The sequence below is a fragment of the Protopterus annectens genome, chromosome 2.part0 (assembly GCF_019279795.1).
Source record: "Protopterus annectens isolate FY-2018-M chromosome 2.part0, PAN1.0, whole genome shotgun sequence".
In the NCBI taxonomy this organism is placed as follows: Eukaryota; Metazoa; Chordata; order Ceratodontiformes; family Protopteridae; genus Protopterus; species Protopterus annectens.
The window spans coordinates 1,672,621,343-1,672,641,635 of record NC_056728.1 but is presented as its reverse complement, the minus strand read 5'-3'; the positions used below and the strand labels follow the sequence as shown (position 1 = coordinate 1,672,641,635).

At 39.9% G+C, this 20,293-nt stretch overlaps 1 protein-coding gene across 1 annotated transcript in view; it reads left to right on the top strand.

The window, feature by feature from the left end:
• VPS13D (vacuolar protein sorting 13 homolog D) overlaps positions 1–20,293 on the top strand; it is a 3,321,573-nt gene that overhangs the window by 1,915,794 nt on the left and 1,385,486 nt on the right. Inside the window, exon 38 of the mRNA XM_044060428.1 lies at positions 15,052–15,192. Coding sequence (XP_043916363.1) covers positions 15,052–15,192 — 141 coding nt within the window. The remainder of the gene's footprint in view (positions 1–15,051; positions 15,193–20,293) is intronic.

The window sequence follows — 20,293 nt, the reverse complement described above, 5'->3', positions numbered from 1 at the left end:
TAGGTAACCTATTTACCACATAAGGAGTGGTTTTGGCCCAGAAATTGTAGTTATTGGCCGTTTGGGCAGTTTTTCCATCTCTCTCAACTTTCTGATTTAAAAGCCTGCATTTGCACTTGTTTCCCCCCTTTCCTGTAACTAGTTTAGTCCAGATACAGATTCTTAGTTTTATCACTTGAATTTGCTTATTCGTGATCAGCACTTGTTCAGAACTTTTTGTAAGCACTAAATAAGCTACTAATTACTACAGCACTCAACCTTCCTCATTACCTAGAGGAAAACAGTTTTGGTACTTACTTTCCTCACTTGCTTAGAGAAAAACAGCTCTTGTACTCACTTTCCTCACTTATCTAGAGGAAAATAGTTTTTTATTCAAGCATGTCCAAGGGTCAGCTCCCAATGTTCCCTCCTGTCTATCTGATGAATCTGGGCATCTTGGGGCAATGTAGAAATTGCCTCATGCACACAGACAACCCTCTCCTCCTACCATCCAACACTACAACCTGTGAGAGATGCACTTATCTAGCCAAACTGGAGGTAAATCTCTCTCTAACCAAGACTGAACTTGACAGTCAAGAGGAGAAGGTAAACACTTGCACCACACCACACTCATCACATAGTCTCACTAAATCTACACCACCAAAATCCACACACAGAAACACAAAAACATTTGTGGAGGCTCTCAATAATAATCTGCTCAAGCAATAGAGACTTCCAAAGCAGAAATGCAAGCAACCTCCACCCCCCAACACAACCCAAATGACACATAGCCCGCAGACTCAGTGTGCCACTCAACCACAGCCAATAAGGCAAAACAACATTCCCAACACACTAGTCATAGGTGACTCTATAGTCACGCACACTGATGTCCCACTCACCAAGCTAAACAAGAAGGTTACTGTCAGCTGCCTGTCGGGTGCCAGGATCCACCACATAACCCACACACTCAGGTCACTCCACAACAAGTGCAAATATGACTCTGTCATTGTCCATGTTGGTGTGAACTACCTGAGACGTATCTCCCTGGACTACATGAAAAGAGACATGGAAGAGCTCTCCGATCTTGTATCCCAGGCAGGTATGACCCTAGCCCTGAGTAGCATTATGCCATCACCTAGAATGATACTGCAGTACAAGGACAAATGATTGACTTCAGCAATTAGCCAAGCTTTTGGTGTCATTCTAAAGGGATCCAGTATCTGTCTGCCTGGGATGACTATGCTTTGCCAGAGATGGCCTGCACCTGTCACCCCTGGGATTCCGGATACTGGCTAAGGTTCTTGCCGCCCCTATAGTGCCTTTTTTAGGCATGGTTCAAATGACATATTCTCCACCGTAACCGGAACAGGCAAGCAAAAACTGAGTGTGATGTTACTCAGTGCTAGAAGTCTAAATCTCAAAATGCACTCACTCGAGGCACTCCCTAAAATGGAGAGCATCGATATCTGTGCAGTGACTTGAGACCTGGTTCAAGGCTCCAGAGAGCACCTCTGCACTACCAGGCTATAACTCATACCACACTTTTCGGCCATGTAACCTGGACCGGAAAACCAAAGGAGGAGGTGTGTCCATATTCATTAAGGATATCCACACTTCCAGGCTAGTTGCTCAGCATAATGCATCCGAGGGTATCCAAGTGCAACTAACTCTGGGAAAAACTGCAATCCAAATTGTAGCTTGCTACAGATCCTCCACCATGCCCCAGGATTCCCACTCCTCTTTTCTTGATGTACTGGAAAATATTAGGGTTCAACCATACGCCCTAATAATGGGCGATTTCAACTACCCCACTATTAACTGGGAAAACTACTCATGTACCAACTCATTCACTCATTCGCTCAACTCTTTCCTGGAATTCATAAACTCCAGTGCCCTGGATCAACTTATCCACACCCCCACCAGGGGCAACCATATCCTAGATCTAGTCATTACCAACATGAGTGACCGGTGTTCCACACCTGAAGTCAATGTCTCATTGGTCCGATCTTGACCATAAGCTAATCACCCTAGATATCTACATCCTGCCCCCACCCCCCATTAAGGAAACCATGGTAAAAAATGTCTCCAAAGCCAACTTCATGCTTCTTAAGACAGAAGTGGTGAACTTCATGACACCCATGCAGGTGGATAATACAGTTACAACTACTGAATCCTACACAATTGCACTTTATAAGCACTTACACAAGTGCATGGATCATGCTATCCCAAACAAAACCAAGATGCTATCCTCCAAAAAAAGGAAGCCAATCTGGTGGTCCCCTGCCATAAACAAACTGTACAACAAAAAGAAGAAACTGTTGCAAAAGAGAGTAAAATCCCATGAGTGGAGGAGCTCCCTGGTCAGCCTCAGTAAGAAGCTGCGATCCCTGATAAAATCCTCCAAAGCTAGTTACGAAAACAAAATCGCCACTGATTCTAAAGACAACCACAAAGAATTCTATAGCTATGTCAAGAATCTCAATGGCAATATTAGATCTGCTCTGAGTTACAGCACAATGGCACTAAATATACAGACCCAACTGATATTGCCAACATCCTGGCTGATAGGTTCAGTGCTAACTTTACCCCCCTCTCACCCCCTAAAGGGCCCATCTCTATACTGGAAGAATGCAAAGTTCCTGTAATCACGGCTGCACAGGTAAAAACCACACTCTCCAAAGCCAAGAACACAGCAACCATGGGACCAGACAACTTCCCAGGCTGCCTTCTACATGAACTACAGAACGAACAGGCACCCCACCCAAGTACCATGTTCAAGTCATAGCCTCACGTCAGGCTTTGTGCCCGCTGAATGGCACACAGCGACCGTTATCCCACTACACAAGGGGGGAGCCACCACGGACCCCAGGAACTACTGCCCCATTAGCCTGACGAGCCTGGTCTGCAAGACTATGGAACGTATCATCATGGAACTTATAAACAAAGACATTGGTAATCTCCAAACTCTGGACCCCACCCAGTTCGGATTTGTAAAAGGCAGATCATGTCTCATAAACCTGATAGACTTCTTTGAAGCCGTCACCAAAGCCGTAGACGAGGGTAAGGTAGTTCACACAGCCTATCTAGATCTTGCCAAGGTTTTCAACACCATCCCCCACTCTGCAGTTATAGATGAACTCACTAAACTAGGTATAAATCCCTTTGTCACGAGATGGGTTGCCAACTGGCTCGCTGACAGAATCCACACTGTGAAAGTAGCAGACTCCAAATCCAACTTCAGACCAGTGACAAGTGGAGTACCACAGGGTTCAGTCCTGGGTCCTCTCCTGTTTGGTATCTACTTCTCTGAAGTACAGGCTAACACAGAAGGTCTTTGGCTAACTAAGTTTGCAGATGATTGCAAACTAGGAGCCATAATCAAAACTCCTAACGATGTGGACATCCTGCAAAAGGGCCTCACTGAGACAGATGCCTGGTGTCAAAGCCATGGCCTCAAACTCAATGCCAAAAAGTGCATTGTCATCCTCTTTGGTAAAAACTCTGTACACATGAACTACAACATAGGCGGTAGTATACTTAACACCAAAAGTGTGATGAGACCTTGAGACACAGGTGGACAGTAGTCTCTCCTTTGATAATCACATCGCCACAGTAGTCGGGAAATCCTTCTAGGTGGCACACCTCATCACAGAAGGTTTCTCATCCAGAAAAAAAGAGTTAATTGTTCCCCTCTACTCATCACTCATTAGACCCATTATAGAGTACAACGCCCCTTTTGGTATGTACCTCACAAGACATCTACAGCAACTGGAAAGGCCGCAGAAATACTTCACAAAGAGGATTACCGGCCTCAAACAGATGCCCTACATAGACCGTCTCAAAAAACTCCAGCTTTACTCCGTCGCATATCACCTACTCAGAGGTGATATCTCCATAACATACAAAGCTATGTCAAACCCTGAGCTGTTGGACATGCTCCACTTAAAGAAATCCCAATCCCTCCTAGCTACACGCTCTAGGGACCTAAACCTTGTCACCACAATAAACAGAACATGCCAGAGGGATAGATTACTGTCCCAGAGACTTTCCATACTCTGGAATAAACTACCTATCTATATCAAACATAGCTCCTCATTAGCACTCTTCAAGAAAAATCTTGACCATTGGATGGGAAATAGGAAATTCACCCCGAGGATCAATTCTGTGGCTCTGCTCTACAGTGGCACAGGAAAATAATTTTCTTGGGTGGCAAAAGCAAGGGTGCCTTTTTGGCTGGGCTTGTATAGGCCCTAGGGCCGATAGCCTAGTACCTACCTATGAACCTATGTTCATGCAGACATTTATGCACCAGTTTTACCTGGAGGATACATGCACACACACACACACACACACACACACACACACACACACACACACACCAGTTATATGGTTCAGCTGTGAAACATAAAGAACATTTTGTCTCACCTGCCATTTGTTACTTTGTCCAAGTGTCTGCCTGCTTCCCTTTCTTACTCACACACACTCACCAACCTTTTGTGTCAGCCTAGGCTTTCTGCCCTGCCTACACAACACCCTATGCAAGTGATGATAACGTGACATATTCCTGTTTTTTATCTTTTGGATTTGGGGATACATAACATTTGTGTCTGATGCTCAGGGTACGTAGCTGACTTAGTGCTTAGTGTATCTGCATTTGTGATGTTGAATTGGTAATTATACCTTTGATTTGTGTTAGTCTTAGAAGGTTAGACAGTTGATAGCATCAAACAATTTGTGCATCAATATTGTTAATGATCTTGTGAGGGTTGTGAAGTCTGAAACTGAAATGTGTCTCATTACTTTCTAACTTCTCTCTCTAATGATTTTCCAGTACAAAGGTATGGTGCTAAACTGAGGACATTCAGTGACCATCAGTACTTTTGAGAGGTATGACTGTGGACCGAGGTCTGCTACTTGATAATGGGCACATACAAGTCACATATGTCTTTGCTGTTACTTGTTAATCATTTCTGTACAAGTCACTCACCTTTTACTTGCTTATACTACCAAGTAACAGCATGCTAGGATATGTCATTCATTCATAATATTACACAATGCACTCCAGGTTCAACACTTACCTTGTAAATCCTCCATTTGTAACAGTTTTAGTTCAGGGCTGACTCTGTCTGATGCTATCAGTACACAACCATGACGTGGATAGGTAAAGGTTCTAAGCATTGCCTGGCATCAATGTTACTATATGTATGTGCGCAGGAGGAAGGTTTTAGCCCCTTAGATGGTGAGTGAGTGTGTTGTGCATTGCCTCTTAGCCAGTGTAAGGGTACATTAAGCATGTCTGCATCTGCCTACACCCACAGCAGCTGCTGGTTCCCCCTCTCACTTCCCACCTATGTGTGGCTCTGGTGATCTTACCATTAGTGGTGGGATGTGTGCCCCTTCCCCTTGTTGAGCCTGTTGAAGATGTTTTCTCAGGATGATGTTGTGTAGCATGCATACAGTGAATATTTCAGGACATGTATATGGATTGTACTGCAGGGGTCTCCCAGATATATCTAGGCACCTGAACTGCGACTTCAACAGCCCAAATATATGCTCTGTGATATTTCTGGTTTGAGCGCATACCTCATTATGGCTCTCTTCAATGGGTGCGTGCACATTTCTGATGGATGTCATCAGCCATGGTTCCAGTACATAACTTGAATCCCCCAGTAAATGACCCTGTGGGATATCCCCCCCAAGTGAACATCTGATCCATTTGGAAGGTATGCCAGATATTTGAATCATGGTAACTGCCTGGGTTGCCAGGACACACATTCAGGATGATTCACTTGACATTACACATGACTTGGCAGTTAATAGAGTGGAAACCTTTACTATTTATGTAGAGCCTTCCCCGTTCCCCAGGTGGTGCCTTAATTTCTACATATGTGCAATCTATGGCACCCAGAACTTGAGTATCGAACTCCTGCATATTTCTGGCCCTGTCCTCAGGAGTACATGGAAAATGTATGTGGTCACTGGCATGTTGGAGCATAGCATCCAGGAATTGATGGAGGATCCTGGATACTGATGCCTGTGACACCCCCAGCACATCCCCTGTTAGAATTTTAGCTACAGGTACCTTTCAAAAACAAAGTGTCGCACATACCTTTGTCTCCACTGGTATGGGTTCCCCTCGGTTTGCCCTGGCTTTGAGTTGTGGACAACAGAAGTTGCAAAGTTCCTGTAGTGTGTCTCTATCCACCCTGTAAGCACTCTACAATTTCCAATTTATGTAGATTGTATGATAAGTTAAATGGGGTCTTCTTCTTGGCTTTGGTCTGTTAGCAGCAGCAGTGGCATAGACTTTAGCCAGTTGCACTTACACATGAATTAAAGCTACAGCCGCCCCTAACATTCTTTCTGTATAGACTGTTTTCCATGGCTGTATTGGAATTTGCAGGGAAGCCAGCACTGAGTCTACATGGTTGCTTTATAGCTTGTTGAATAGCTCCTCCTTCTTGGATTAGTTGATTAGCAAACAATTTAGATGCTTATGCTGTAATTAGCATGCCACAGTGTTTACCTTGTTTGAGCTGCTCTACACACCGTGTAGAGCTGCTTACCGAATCTATAACAGTGCAGTGCGATGCACACACAGTGTAAAGGACAATGTAGGCTTTATTAAATTTAGCCATTGCAGAAGTGATGAATATTTAAAGATAGCAAATAGCCTTTCTTTTCATGTGTCAGATTGCAGTACAGTGGGGCCTGGGAAATTTGCCCTGATGCACTGTAGTGAAGTGTCTGAGTTAGAATTTATTAGTAATTTGGAGTGTGTGGGTGCACAAAAAAGATATGTTAAATGATATTTTAAATAATTTTTAGTGTTTCATTTTTTTAACTTCTGTTTCTAGAGTGCAGTATCAAACATATTTGAGTAATCTGTACTTAATTTTTTGTTGTTGAAGGACCTGTAGTAGTAGAGTCATATGTTCTGCGTGTGCACATGTGGGCAAACACACAAAATGTATATGTGCATTTGTGGGTTTACAATCATAACCTGGAAGCGCACTCGGTTGAGTCATCACGTCGTCGAACTAAAATAGCGAAAATGAAAATGTTTTTTAGTCCCCATCTTCAACCGTGGTAATGTCGAGTGTTTGATATTTCCTGCTTTGAAAATATGCCCGTTGACTTGCATGTGCCAGTCGAACATCGATATTCAAGCTTTGGTAGGGTAAGTTTCGATTTTTAGCCTCTTTGAAAGTGTACCTTCGACGTTCGCCTACTTGACCGAGTGCATTTCCAGGTTATGATAGTAAACTGCATTTGTGTATGTATATGTGTGTTTATATGTGTGTGTGTGTGTGTGTGTGTGTGTGTGTGTGTGTATATGTATGTATGTATAAGCTCACAGGTCCACTCACTTTTGTGTGTGTGGACACAATAGTTGCTTACAGTTGCTGTCTTTAATTAACTGTATTGAATTTTTTTGAAGAGATTTATTTGAGGAGAGCTTGTATTTTTACACCAAACCAAAAAAAGTACCTTTGCAATATTATGGAGGAATTTTATTTATTTTTCTTTTCTTACTTACTATTTGGTAGCCGGCTAGGTAGACTACTCCAAAGTCTGTCAGTAAAAGGAACTGCAGTTGCTCATGGTATGAAAATCTGTAGTTTATTTATTTATTTATTTTTCATTTAGTGTAGTGCTGAATAGGTTTGGTGATCACATTGCCCTTGACACAAAGTACTGCAGTTTACCTAGAGGGAGCTTACTGCATTAAAAAAAACACATAAATAAGACTCGTGGCTTACATACATAAACTCCATACTCTCTGGAGAAAGAAGAAACTCTACATGACAGTTGTTTGTTGTTGTTGTTCTTTCGGCCTTTCCCGGTTAGGGGTCGCCACAGCGGAACTCCAGTCCGCTAATGATTGGCAGTATATTTTTACGGTGCCGAGGTGCCAGCCCGACACCCAACCTTCAATGAAGGCACACCCATTCACGCATGTCTTTCGAACACCACTCGACCGTGGGGAGGACATGCAGACTCCACACAGAAGATGTTCCAGCCGAGAATTGAACAGGAGAACTTCTTGCTGTGAGACAGTGCACACTTAATTTCACAACAAGAGTAATCCTGTAGTCTTTTTGTTAAGGATTTAGCCTACACTCAAAAGATAATTTAATGGTTGTGTTTGGGCAGTTAGAATTCAGCCACCTGGATTTCCAGTCATATATTGGATAGCCGTCTTAAACCAGAAATATGTAATTGTGTAAGAAATATTGAGAGTGCTTTGGTCTACCACCTAAGAAAGCTTCCTTAAGGAGTGGTATTGTCCAGACTGAAAGTATCCAGATTCCATTCCTTTGAAAGCTGATGGATGTTTTTAAGCTAAACTAACATCTTGACCAAGTACCCCAAAGCAGATTTCTGTGGGATGATGTCAGTCTTGTACAAGTTCCAGTGATCACAGCACCTTTCCACCTGAGAAGCAGTTTAAAGGTTTGGGCAACATGGGTTAAGAGCATTTTCTCCTCTACTGTATTATGAATTAGGTCCATTCGCTTCTTAGCTTCATAGGGAGTCAGTAGGCATGTTATCAAGGTGACAATTGAGGAGCCTACTTCAGTTTCCCAGTTGCCCCAAAGCACTATTTGGTTAAGTAATGTGATTGCAGTCACACAGTGGGCAAACAAAAGATGAGGGAAGCAAACCCTGGACCTACTGGAAGAGCTTGTTAACAGTTCATAGCCTTAATCCTTTGTGTTGACTACAAAGCAAAATATTTATGATGCTAATAGTGCGCCACATTTGACTTATTGGTTTCACATGCTGCATATAGACTTGCAGAGACATTTTCTTGACATTTGGTTGCATAATGTAATTAGTCGTAGAACAAGAGGAAGATGTATGGAAGCTGAGGAATGATTGTAGTGTCAGATGACCCTTCTTTCTTTTGACTATAGTTCTGTGGTTTACAGGAGAGTGTGACACTAGACTGTTGTGGATAGGACTTTAGCCATAGCACCTGTCCATACCAGTCTACGTAGTTGAGTGGCTATCACTGGCATTGCTATGGAGTCATGTGTTTGCAGGTTACCTATATACATGTATGCACATACTTAATGTCTGTATCCCTCAGGTTTGCCTGTGCAAACAAACATACACGGTGTTACAGGATAAATGGGGCATCTGTTTCTCTCCCCTATTCAGGTTTCAGCCTTTCAGAAGTAGAACAAATAGTATCAGAGTTGTCACACTTGCATGAGTCTGGATCAAGGAGAAACTGTTCACATCACTTACCTCAAACTTTGCAGTGGGTTTTAATGTAACCTTCTGTAATTTTTTTTAAAATGTTTTTGTTGCTGTTGAAAATCATCGCAGTATAAAAACATATATTATACCAGATCTACTTCTAAAGCTCTGAGTTTCAGAAGATCAAAAATGAAAAATAAGGGGATCCATTACGCCACTGATTTCAGCAAATGCTATAATCCATCATCATTCCACCTTCTTATTGCTTCAGTATTAATAGCCTTCGCAGCATTATATTCTACATATGTTTCCCTTCACAGGGTATGCCCCTTCACTGGTAAGACAGTACACAGCATTATATTTTACACGTGTCCTTAGGAGGGGGTGCCCCTTTAGAATACAACATAAGGTCAAACAGTTATATCCATCAATTTACTTTGTGCCAAATTACATTGATATTTTCATTACTGTATAAATAATTGTATGTATGTTACCAAAAATAAGACACACTTTATCTACCCCCTATCTGCACTAATCCCTATCTATTCTTCTGTACACATATTCATGCCATTTGTATTTCTACCCATTCTCTGAAGTATTGTAATTCTACTTTTCTCCTAACAGCAAACACATTGTACTGTGATGCTGTCATATAGCAGCTGCTTCTATTCGCTGTTGTCCAAGACCTCTGTCTGTAGGCAATCATACTTGGCATATTGCTTTTAGAAAATATAAGGTGACAAATACTTTACAGCCTCTCTTATAGCTTAGCTTTCTTAAATTATATTGCATTCTCAAAGGTCCTTTGCATCATAAAAACATCTTGCACCATCTTCCTACTAAATGTGTGTGGTGTATTCATAGCCCTAATAATCACAATAGATTACTCTCTTTAGGGAACAGTTCAAGTGCAGCTGTGCTGTATCACTTGCTGTCCATTTGTTTTTCACTTTGACATCATTCTAGTACAGTTAACTTGTTAGTTGTCATGCTGTTGTTATCACCGGCCATTTTCCTGGTTTGCCTCTTATAAAGATCAACTGGCCACCAAGGTGTCATATATTTTCTTTTTTTTCACTAACTGTTTAAAAGGCTATCATCAGGAAATCTAGTTCAGTTTCTATTGTTGTCTTCTCTTTCTGAGCTTACCAGATGTAACAAATTTTGGACAAATAGCTTCCAGCAGTGTGCATTTGCCTCTTCATTCATCTTTGTTCCTTCCGTCGCCCTCCCTCAAGCAGTATACTTTTTGTGCTGTGATCACAACCACTGTATCCTGCATGTATTCATTCATACTGCAACCCATCTCTAAACAGGATCATTGTATTTTATATTGTTGTACAATATTTATTTATTTTGTCTTCCCTTTTGGCTTGGGTTGTTGATAAAAAGGTTTTTATGACCAGTATACCCACCTGGTTAACAAATGTAAACGAAATAACTAAGTACAGTGCACTTCAGTTCCAGTAATTCTAATAGCCTTTTTAACTCTTCTAGGAAAATTTCCAAACCAGATCTCTCATAAGTAAATTAATTTTCAGCAGTGATCAGTCTTCTAAGTCATATTTTAATAACATTATTTCAACATTTCTTTTCATGGTAATAGACAGTTAAACAGTGATATGAATTCTCTTGCACCATCTCTGTCCTACTGCATTACATAGAAACACTCTTCATTATCTTTTTTTATTCCTGTTGCTTCTTCCAGGTCTTTTCCACTTCTGCCAAACTTGACAAATCGCATGGATTTTCATATCTGATAAATTTAGTCTCTAGTGCATCATTTTTAATTTGTTGACCAGGTAAACCAACTGTTCATGAGTCCTCTTTTAAGGAGAACCGTGTAGCACTGTCTGGTTAAATAACTTGCTCAGAGTCAGCCAGTAGACAAATGGAGATTGAGGGAATCTAACCTTGGACTAGACTAGAGAAAGAATCTTGTTAATAGCTCATAGCCTTATTCCTTTGTGCTAACTTCCTGAAATGAATATGCTAACAGTTCTGATAACTTGACCATTGCTTCCTCAGCTTTAATAAGTTAGCACTTCATCTGCTCCTTGTTATGACTAGTTTCAAACTGCACAAAATAACTTTGGGTTGAATATAAATGTTTGTTCCCTCTTCTCCTTCCAGCACTGCAGTCTGTCTGAAATTATCTCTGCAATCTCTTTATCTGTTGTAGCTGATTTCTGATCCATAGTTTCTTCTTGGCAACCAAAACACATCTGTTCTTTTTCTCACTGCATGTAGCTGCTGCTTAGTTGGTATCATGGTAACTTACTGAGCATGCCATTAAACCTCTGACTTTTAATCTTTTATATATCCCTTGCAGTGGTCTAGACATATGTTGTGAACCAAGCTTTGTTTTTTCCAAACTTTTTCTGTTTTGATATTCAATGGAATCAGACTGTTTTTGTCATCCTTATAACACAGTTGTGGTGGTTAATGTTCCTCTTGAATCTTGTAATTGCATATTTCTTCCTCCACATTCACACTAACGGCTAAAATGTCCTTTTTTCCTGTCATTTACATTTTGAGACCTTTGTGCAATCGTTTCCATTGCTCGCATTAAACTACCATGTTTAATCATCAAAACTAACTTAAGTAAACCTTCATACACAGAGGACATGGGAGAGATGGTTAGCCTCATTGGCCACCGTGAGACATCCTCCCTGCCTGCTGTCATTTTGACTGTACTGATGCTGTGACAAGCATTGCAGGTTCACAACTTAGCTTGTGCATCAAGGAATGGCCAGCCATTTTTTTCTTGCAAGGATGACCTTAGGCTGTCACATTTCATAGCTTCACAGGTAGGTGCTAGGCTATCGGCCCTAGGTCCTATACAAGCCTAGCCAAAAAGTACCTTGTCTTTAGCACCCCAAGAAAATTATTTTCTTGTGCCCCTGCCGAGAGTTGCTTCCCTTTCAGGTGGTATTCTTTTTGATCAGGCCTCTCATGATCTGCTGAAAGACTAAAAAAAGTGGAAATTGTATTTATGCTATTGGAGAGTCTGTTATGCCACTGACCCTTTCTGCCTCTTATAGGCCATATTAGTTCTCTGGGGAGCAGCAACTCCCACATAGAATGTGGGGAGACCTTAAGGTTCTGGCATGTTGCATTCCCATACTGTACATGCCATTTCTCTGAGGAAGGTGACTCTGCTGGTGTGCAGCACTTGTCCTGACTGTCACATAAGGCTAAATATGAAGGACTTAAAGGTTTGAAACTCCATTTATTTTGGAAGTTCTTATTCTTGTGTGGAGAGAGATTTGTAAAATTTATTTGGAAAGCAAAAGATGGATATTTTGTTATTGATAACTGGAGAACTATAATGCTTAATACAGGTGTTATTGGAGTTAGTAAAATGGTGTTAGACGTTTTGTATCTGTGTATCAGAAGGATTTTGGATGTGGTACAAGTCTGACACAGGTGTTCATATAATTAGCAAAATGATATGTGAAGTATATAATTGTATTAGTTGGATTTTGAATGTGATGCAAGTGGCAGTTCAGGGGAGAGGGACATTATAGATTTGCTTTGTGAGTCATCATTTTTATTTTGGGCTTATTGGCAGAGGAATAGTAGGTGACATTACTGTGTATGACAGAAGCATTTGATTTAGCAGTTTGTCATTTCTACTCAGTTTTCTGGCTGCACTGGGATTTACATATTCACTGTTGTGTTTGGTATATAAGTGTTGTAGAAGTTGATGTGTGCCATGTGTTAGTAGTTGGTTGGGTTGACATATATCACATCATCAGGGGGTTAAGAAGGGATTTCAGCCTAAGCATATTATGTTTTTATGTGCCATGGGTGTATTTGTGAATGTTGTAAGATGTCATTAAAGAAAGATTTGAGGTGGCAAAGGATTCTGTCTCCCAGAACATAGTGCTTTTGCTGATGTTATTTGCTTAGTAGCATCTTTTGTCGGATAATCATATGGTGTTTACTGTTCTACATCTTAAACATTTTTGGTTACTGTGATCTTAAGGATTAACACTAATACATTTAGGAGATGGAAAGGTGTCAAGCAACATTATGCAGAGGAATGCATTTTTTTACTTTAGTTCTGCTTTGCATTTTACGACTTGTTTGTGGGGAATAGGGATTTAACCCTTATAAATAGATGAAGAGAAAATGAAAATTTTAGTGCCAATGGAAGTACTTTTATCATGCGTTTCTAAGAAAAATTGGGTAGTTTTCATTTCTGCAGATATTCTTCAGTACATCATATTGTACTGTTCTAAAGGTAAAGATGGCTTCTGTATAATTTGTTTAGTCATGCACTGTACATTTTTGTATTTAACACCTTGGTTCCATAAAGGGCAAAGTGTCTGTAGCAATTGTTGGAAATTTAGTTCTGAAGCATTTATACACTTCTTGGTGGGATCTGTTATTTATCTGCGTTCTTTTTGATTTGTTGACCAGTTTGATGTTACTATATCTCTGACCTGTTTTTATAGGTGACTGGAAGAGGTAGTTAAACTTGTTGGGGTGTAGTGGTTGCAGTGAAGTGGAAAGGGATGAGTTTAAGAAGGTAGAAGACCAACTGCCACTTAGTTTAAAGGAACTGAAGTTAAGGCAGGATTTTATGGCACATTTGCATGCATAACTGCAAGTAAATTACAAAAATAGTGTTTTTTCAGGAATTATGACAAACTTTAGAGGGGTGAGAGAGAGGATATTAGTAGATGGTCATATTAAGTCCATTACTGAAAAATGGTCTTATATTTCTTTTAAAAATTTTCTTGTACATAACTTACTAGTTAGGGATTTATCTATCAAGTGTGAGGGAAGAGGACACACTTGGCTCCTGGATATAACTTAATGGAGAAAGACTAATTTACTTGCTATGGTTATCAAAACTGTAATGATTTTTAAGGCTTACTTGTAATGTCTTACGGTTTGGTAGTGGGGAAATTTTTCATGTTCTGAAACTATTGATGACAGTTGTAGGAAATACCAAGATTTTTTTTTTCTGTCGGACCAAATGTATGTAGCTTAACTATACACATCTTTTGAAATATAGTTGTACTAAGGGTTACGGTATAAGTATGTTGATATTGTGGGCATATGTAAAACAGTCTGTTATATTTTATGTCCTAAGAAATATCAGGCTGTACAAATGGGTGCAAATTATTCCTTGATGTAACTGTATTTTAGTCACACACTCGTGCAGCATTTGTGTGTGTTCTTGTATACTGGCTATTATAACATCGTTTTTGCTGTTTATCTTTTGTGGGGTATGTCACTAAATCCTGCCTATTTTTTATGAGTAATGCTTTGGGTTCTTTTGGTTCCACAGCAATTGGGATGGTTGTTGAAAGTAGCTTAGTGTTTACATCTTATCTGAAGGACTGCACTTCCCATCAGTATAACTTTCCCCCTTGTACTGCAGTCATTGGCAACTGTTTTAGTTATGTCATTGGTCTTCACCTGGGACTAAAACCCACAGTATTCAGTGTTCGATTAATGTACACAAACTTTACCAGTCAGGCATCTTAGAAAATAAGAGTCATAGAATCCCTTTGAACTGTGGCAAATGCAAGTTTTCCAAGTTAAATTTGAAAAGATTTCAACCTCTTCTAAGACTTGCATGATGCATCCATAGAGACTTCCTAGTTTTAAAAAGAGTAAAAGATGCAGTGCTATAGCAAGTTCTTTGTTTTGTCTTACTTTTCTAGTTTCTGTGGAATAATAATTTATAATGTAAGAATTTCATCACTAAGACAGTTTATTGACTTGTGTGTATCTATAGAAAGTACGAAGAATAGCTAAATGAAGTAGCTACATACATTGGCAAAGGCATTCATTTCCAAGAAGTCACAAATGTCTGTTTATATCTTAAATTTTTCTTTTCAGGCTGGGAACCATGTATCGAACCATGGCCTTGCTTTGTGAAGTGGCAGCAGCAAGCAGCAGGACGACTCCACCCACCTCGTCTGAAGCTGGATATCGAGGCTGACCATCGACTGAATGTCAATATCACATCTGTATTAATAGGTAACGGATGCATCTGATATTTGACTTGAATCTAAAGTGGCCTGTTAGAACATGTCAGCATAGTAGTAGTATTGGAATAAATGTATGAGACAATGCCAGCCAGCAGGTTGTACTTCATTAGAATAGCCCTCTACCATATTGTACCCACAGCTGAAGAGTTATGCAAGTGGTTTCCCCATAGCCTCAGCCCTCCCTGTAAGGCCTCATTGAACAGTTGACACTGTTTATACAGGGAAACCTACAATGAAGGCTGTGTGCCATTTTTCACTGCCTTAAATGTTGCTATGGACAGAAATTTAAATGAATACAAATGTATTTTGATTGTGCATTGATCCCTGCATTGCAACTGCTGCTTTACCCATAAGTGCTTCATAACATTTTTTGTTTGTTGTATCCTAAAATAACTTAGGGAGGGCAATCCTACTAACTTGGTTTTGGACTCCAGCAACTGTTTATTTTTCCCAAGCACAGTCTTTGCCATCCCCACCATTTGATATATGAATTTATTTAATTCTATTAATTCGTTGACCAGAGTAAAACAGTGACCCAAATGGACCTATTTCAGGTTCAGCCCAAAAGTATTAACAGAGAGTAAACAGGTACATATAAACAGTGTTTGTAATTGTGACACCCCTGCACTGGCCCAGTAATTAAGGAGCCTCAGTCCTTTCCACTGGCAACAGTGGGGAACGTACACACTGGGAGGATGACAAGTACACACACACAGTAAAGTACACTTTCCCTTAAGAGCATACAGAGATCACAGTCTGTCTGGGGCTGGTTTCTCCCTCTTTCTCCAGATCCCCAATAAGACTCCCCACTGGCACAGCTATAGGGTTAAGATCTCAGCTGAGGAGCCAAGCCAAGACCTCAATACCCTCTCTGTCTAACCAGTGCCTTGTGTCCCTGCTCAAATAGCTGACACACACACACACACACACACACACACACACACACACACACACACACACACACACACACACACTTTGAGATTTGATTTATATACAAACACACACACACACCTGGGGAAGGCTGGCACAGGTTTACTAGCTATGCCCCCTTCTGCCCTGACTATAAGGCAGCTTCCACTGCCACCAGCCTCTACTAATCAGCTACTATAAGGCCCTTACAAAGGCTGTCCAATCCTACTGTGTAATGTTACTATAATCCAAATGGTAGTCTGACCAAGACTTGCAGGGCTATTTAGCAGTGGCCTGTACAGTGTCACCAAATACATATGCAAGTACTCTGAGATTAAATATGTCTCACAAATATCAGCCACAAAGATAGGCTTAAATATATATTTAATAATAAATAGTAAAAGAACAAGACAATACTCAGTCATCACAGTAACTTCAGAGTTCAAAATCACAGGAAATATTTTAAAACAACATCGCAGGACAGTATCAAATAAATACAGAAAATATCTAAACTAATCATTACTATATTCCTATCTATATCTAAGAGTAATATTATGCCCTAAATCTTACTTACAGCAAGGCAAGTGCAGATGATGATGATGAGTGGATGTTCTTGCTAGGTCCAAGACAAAATGCAAAATGCACTGTCTTTCTCTGAGAGTTCTTAAATTAATATCAAATATTACTGCTGGGTTTGCTTGGATGACATCAGTTTTTGTCACCTTACTTAGGTTCCCAAGCTAAAAAAAAAAATTGTAGCATATGACATCTCCTTGTGAAAAATACATAGCCTTTAGATGTTTGCAGTTGCTAGAAGACATGTTGTGTCTTTCGGCTTTTCCCGGTTAGGGGTCGCCACAGCAGAACTCCGGTCCGCTAATGATTGGTAGTTGGTTTTTACGTGCCGAGTTACCAGTCCTGACGCACAGCCTTCAACAAAGGTACGCCCATTCACGCATGTCTCCAGAGAGCTGAGAATCGAACCGGACAGCGTCTTACTGTAAGGCAACAATGCTACCGCAGCACCACCACCGCGGGTACTACAATAAAACACAAAACAATGCAGAGGGCGGTCTAGTTCTAGACATCCTGTCTCCTAGCTGCTTTGAAACTAACTTTTATAACACAATCGTAAAATAATTTAATTTCAACTTATTTTCTTAAAGTTTTGTAAGTTAATCTTCTGTGTTCTAGCAGGGTATGCTTTGGTTACATTTTTGAAGCTCAGTACATAACATACAGCTCTGTTTATATCATATCAATATTCACAAATGACATAGAATTATTTGCAAAATTCCAGATAGCTGGGCTGGAAATATTTCCCTATATCGAAGTAATCTTAAATAATACAGCGGCATAGAGAAAATACATTGTAACAGGTTCATAATGACAGTGTTTAAAGACACAACACCATGGTTAAAGTACATTTTAAAAATGCAATAAAATATAATTTGGTAACTTAGACAGAAATTCAGCAAAGTGTATTTTGAGGAACTTGATGCAAAAGAGAAGGTGAAGTATGACTAGTAAGCAGTAAGGAATGCATACTTTATTTTTTTCTTCACTCTCTCTTAGAGTGGCAGTGTGTTGAATTGGTGCTTTTTCAAATATCTCTGGAGATTGTAGTCATAAGCATCATTAAAATAAGTCTATAGTCTAGCTTAGCAGAAGTGATCTTATTTGAAGAATTCTTTTACTTTTTGGTGTCGTGAAGAGTAGTACGCAGTGAACATTGTTCAGTAACACAAATTAAGGTTGCTGTGTTATTTCCCACTGCAATGTGCTTATTACTGCACCAAAACCACTGCTGCAGAGTATCCATCCTTTTCCCCAAAATGTAGTGATCTAGAAGATGGTTATGTAAATTAAGAGGTGCAAATGCCCTAGATCCCTGTATCTGTAATCCCCCTTACTTTTAGAACAACTTTTATCAGTTTGAATAGTAATTAAAAAGACAGAGTAAATGAGGACAAAGAATATATTTACAGAAATGTACACAGTACAGTATTCCTTCTCAAATTACATAACCAAGATAACCCCCCTTTTCATGCTTTAGAATATTCAGTAGTCCAATGAAAATAAGATTTAGCTAATGCTAGTGTTTATTAATCCATCATTGTTTAGCTCCTTTTCTGACACACTCATTATTCATACATCTGTTATCTTTTTGTAGACAGAGGCATCCTACGTTGCTCATCTGTGCCTTCATTAGATCTACAGAACTGGAGGCAAAGAAAAAATGATCCACTGGCATAACACAGCAGTAGTTCTTGTTGATTTTGATCTCTTCGTGTTACAGTGGTGCGTTAGTAATTTGTTTATTATTCACCTTTTCTTATTTTATAACTGGCTAGTTTCTAATTCAGCATACACTAATATAACTAGCTAGCTTGTTTGCTTCAAAATTTACCAGCATCTCACCCTTAATTACATGCCCTTGGGATTTAGTGTTCGAGTCTACTTGTGTTGTAAGATGTGATAGTAGTGACATTTTGACATTTACATCTCTCTTAGTCTAATTAAGAGACAATAAGTAAATAAATAAATGCCTTCCATGAAATTTCAGGCAGCCCTGTGCCAGAAAAGTTACTCACTGACAGCTTTTAAAGGTGCAAAAAGAGATTTTTTTTTTTATCCCTGCATCATTCCCATAGTCCTAAGTATTACACACGGTACCACAGCTATAAACTTTTTACTGCTGGCACGCTCAATACAATGTAGTTTCACTCTGTGAAGTACAGTGTACCTAATTAACTCACTTCAGATAGGAGATGGCATCTCATTTCAAGTCATTATTGAAAAGGTGGCAGTAACTAATAAACATAATTTTAATATGACAGATATACAAGTTCTTAGGTTCTTAAATAAATTCTTAAGGACATTTCAGCATAGTAAGACTGGCTCCATTCACTAATAAAGCAGTTTGATATATAGTGCTGTGCTTATAATTGTTAGCCGTCATTTGGTAGTCAGCATGTCTTTCTAGCCATTTAAAGGCTACAAAATTCATCTGATATCCTCCAGCATCCCTTTGTGCTTTAAACAGTGCAGTTTTCTTCTACATTCTCATATCACATAAACATTTAACCCAATAGTCTTTCTGGTTTATAATGACAGTGACACAGTTAACATATTAATTTCATCTTTAATTTTATATGTCAGAGTCCCTTATTTTGAAAAAAAATGGCTATGACTGTGCAACACCCACTGTATAATCTTTATAAAGACATTTCTTTGCAAGCAGCACCAAAATGTCTTTGAATTGTTAGTGTCAGCAGATATATATATTTATCACCTAGCAAAGCAACATCTGACTTTCAGTATATATGAGCTGTTAATTTCCAGCAGTTCAGGAGTTATACATTTCAGTTCCCTTACAGCAAGCCTGTTAATCTCTAACAGATGTCCTTCTATATCACTGTTGCAGTATTCTTCACCTTAGCCTCTTTTGCCAAGGATAGCCCAACATCCGGCCAGTAAACCAAAGCATTTAGATCTTGTTTGTGCCGTACATCACACATATACCACTTAGTACTCTTATTTTTCCATTGCATTTCTTTTTGGAGCCCCTTGCATGCTGACCTTTAAGTGCCTGCAAGCTACTGGCCCAATCATTCCTCATGAGGGAAAGCTGTTCCTAGCCCATTGCTCCCCATTAAGGTAAGAGCCTGTCATAGAGATGTCACCGTGGCAGCCATTAGTGTATTTTAGTTATGAGGGTTATTTTAGTTATGAGGGTTGATTCTCCCCGTTGGTGTCACTGGCTTCTGCATCACTGCATAGGGACTTCCTCGGCCCTTGATATGGAGGTATGAATACTGTCTTATTCCTCTGCAAGGACTTGTGTATGGGCTTGCATACGTTCACCCATGTTTGTACCTCACCTGGGTTTATTCTTGGGAGAGTGGCCTCCCTCACTGTCCTGGAGCACCAGGTCTTACAGGGGAGGCATCACCACAAGCCTTCCTCCCTGGTAAGTGTGCTGATGTATTACCTGTAGCATTCTTCTTATTTCTAAAACTGCAGCAGTCATAGGTAGGGCATACATGTGCACCAAGGTAATGCTAATCCCAAACCTGTAGCTCTTGCTACCACAAACCTTCCATGTCCACTCTTTTTTTTTCCTCATGTATTGTAAATTTAACCCCTCTCCCTAGTAATATCATTACCCTATGTTCCTC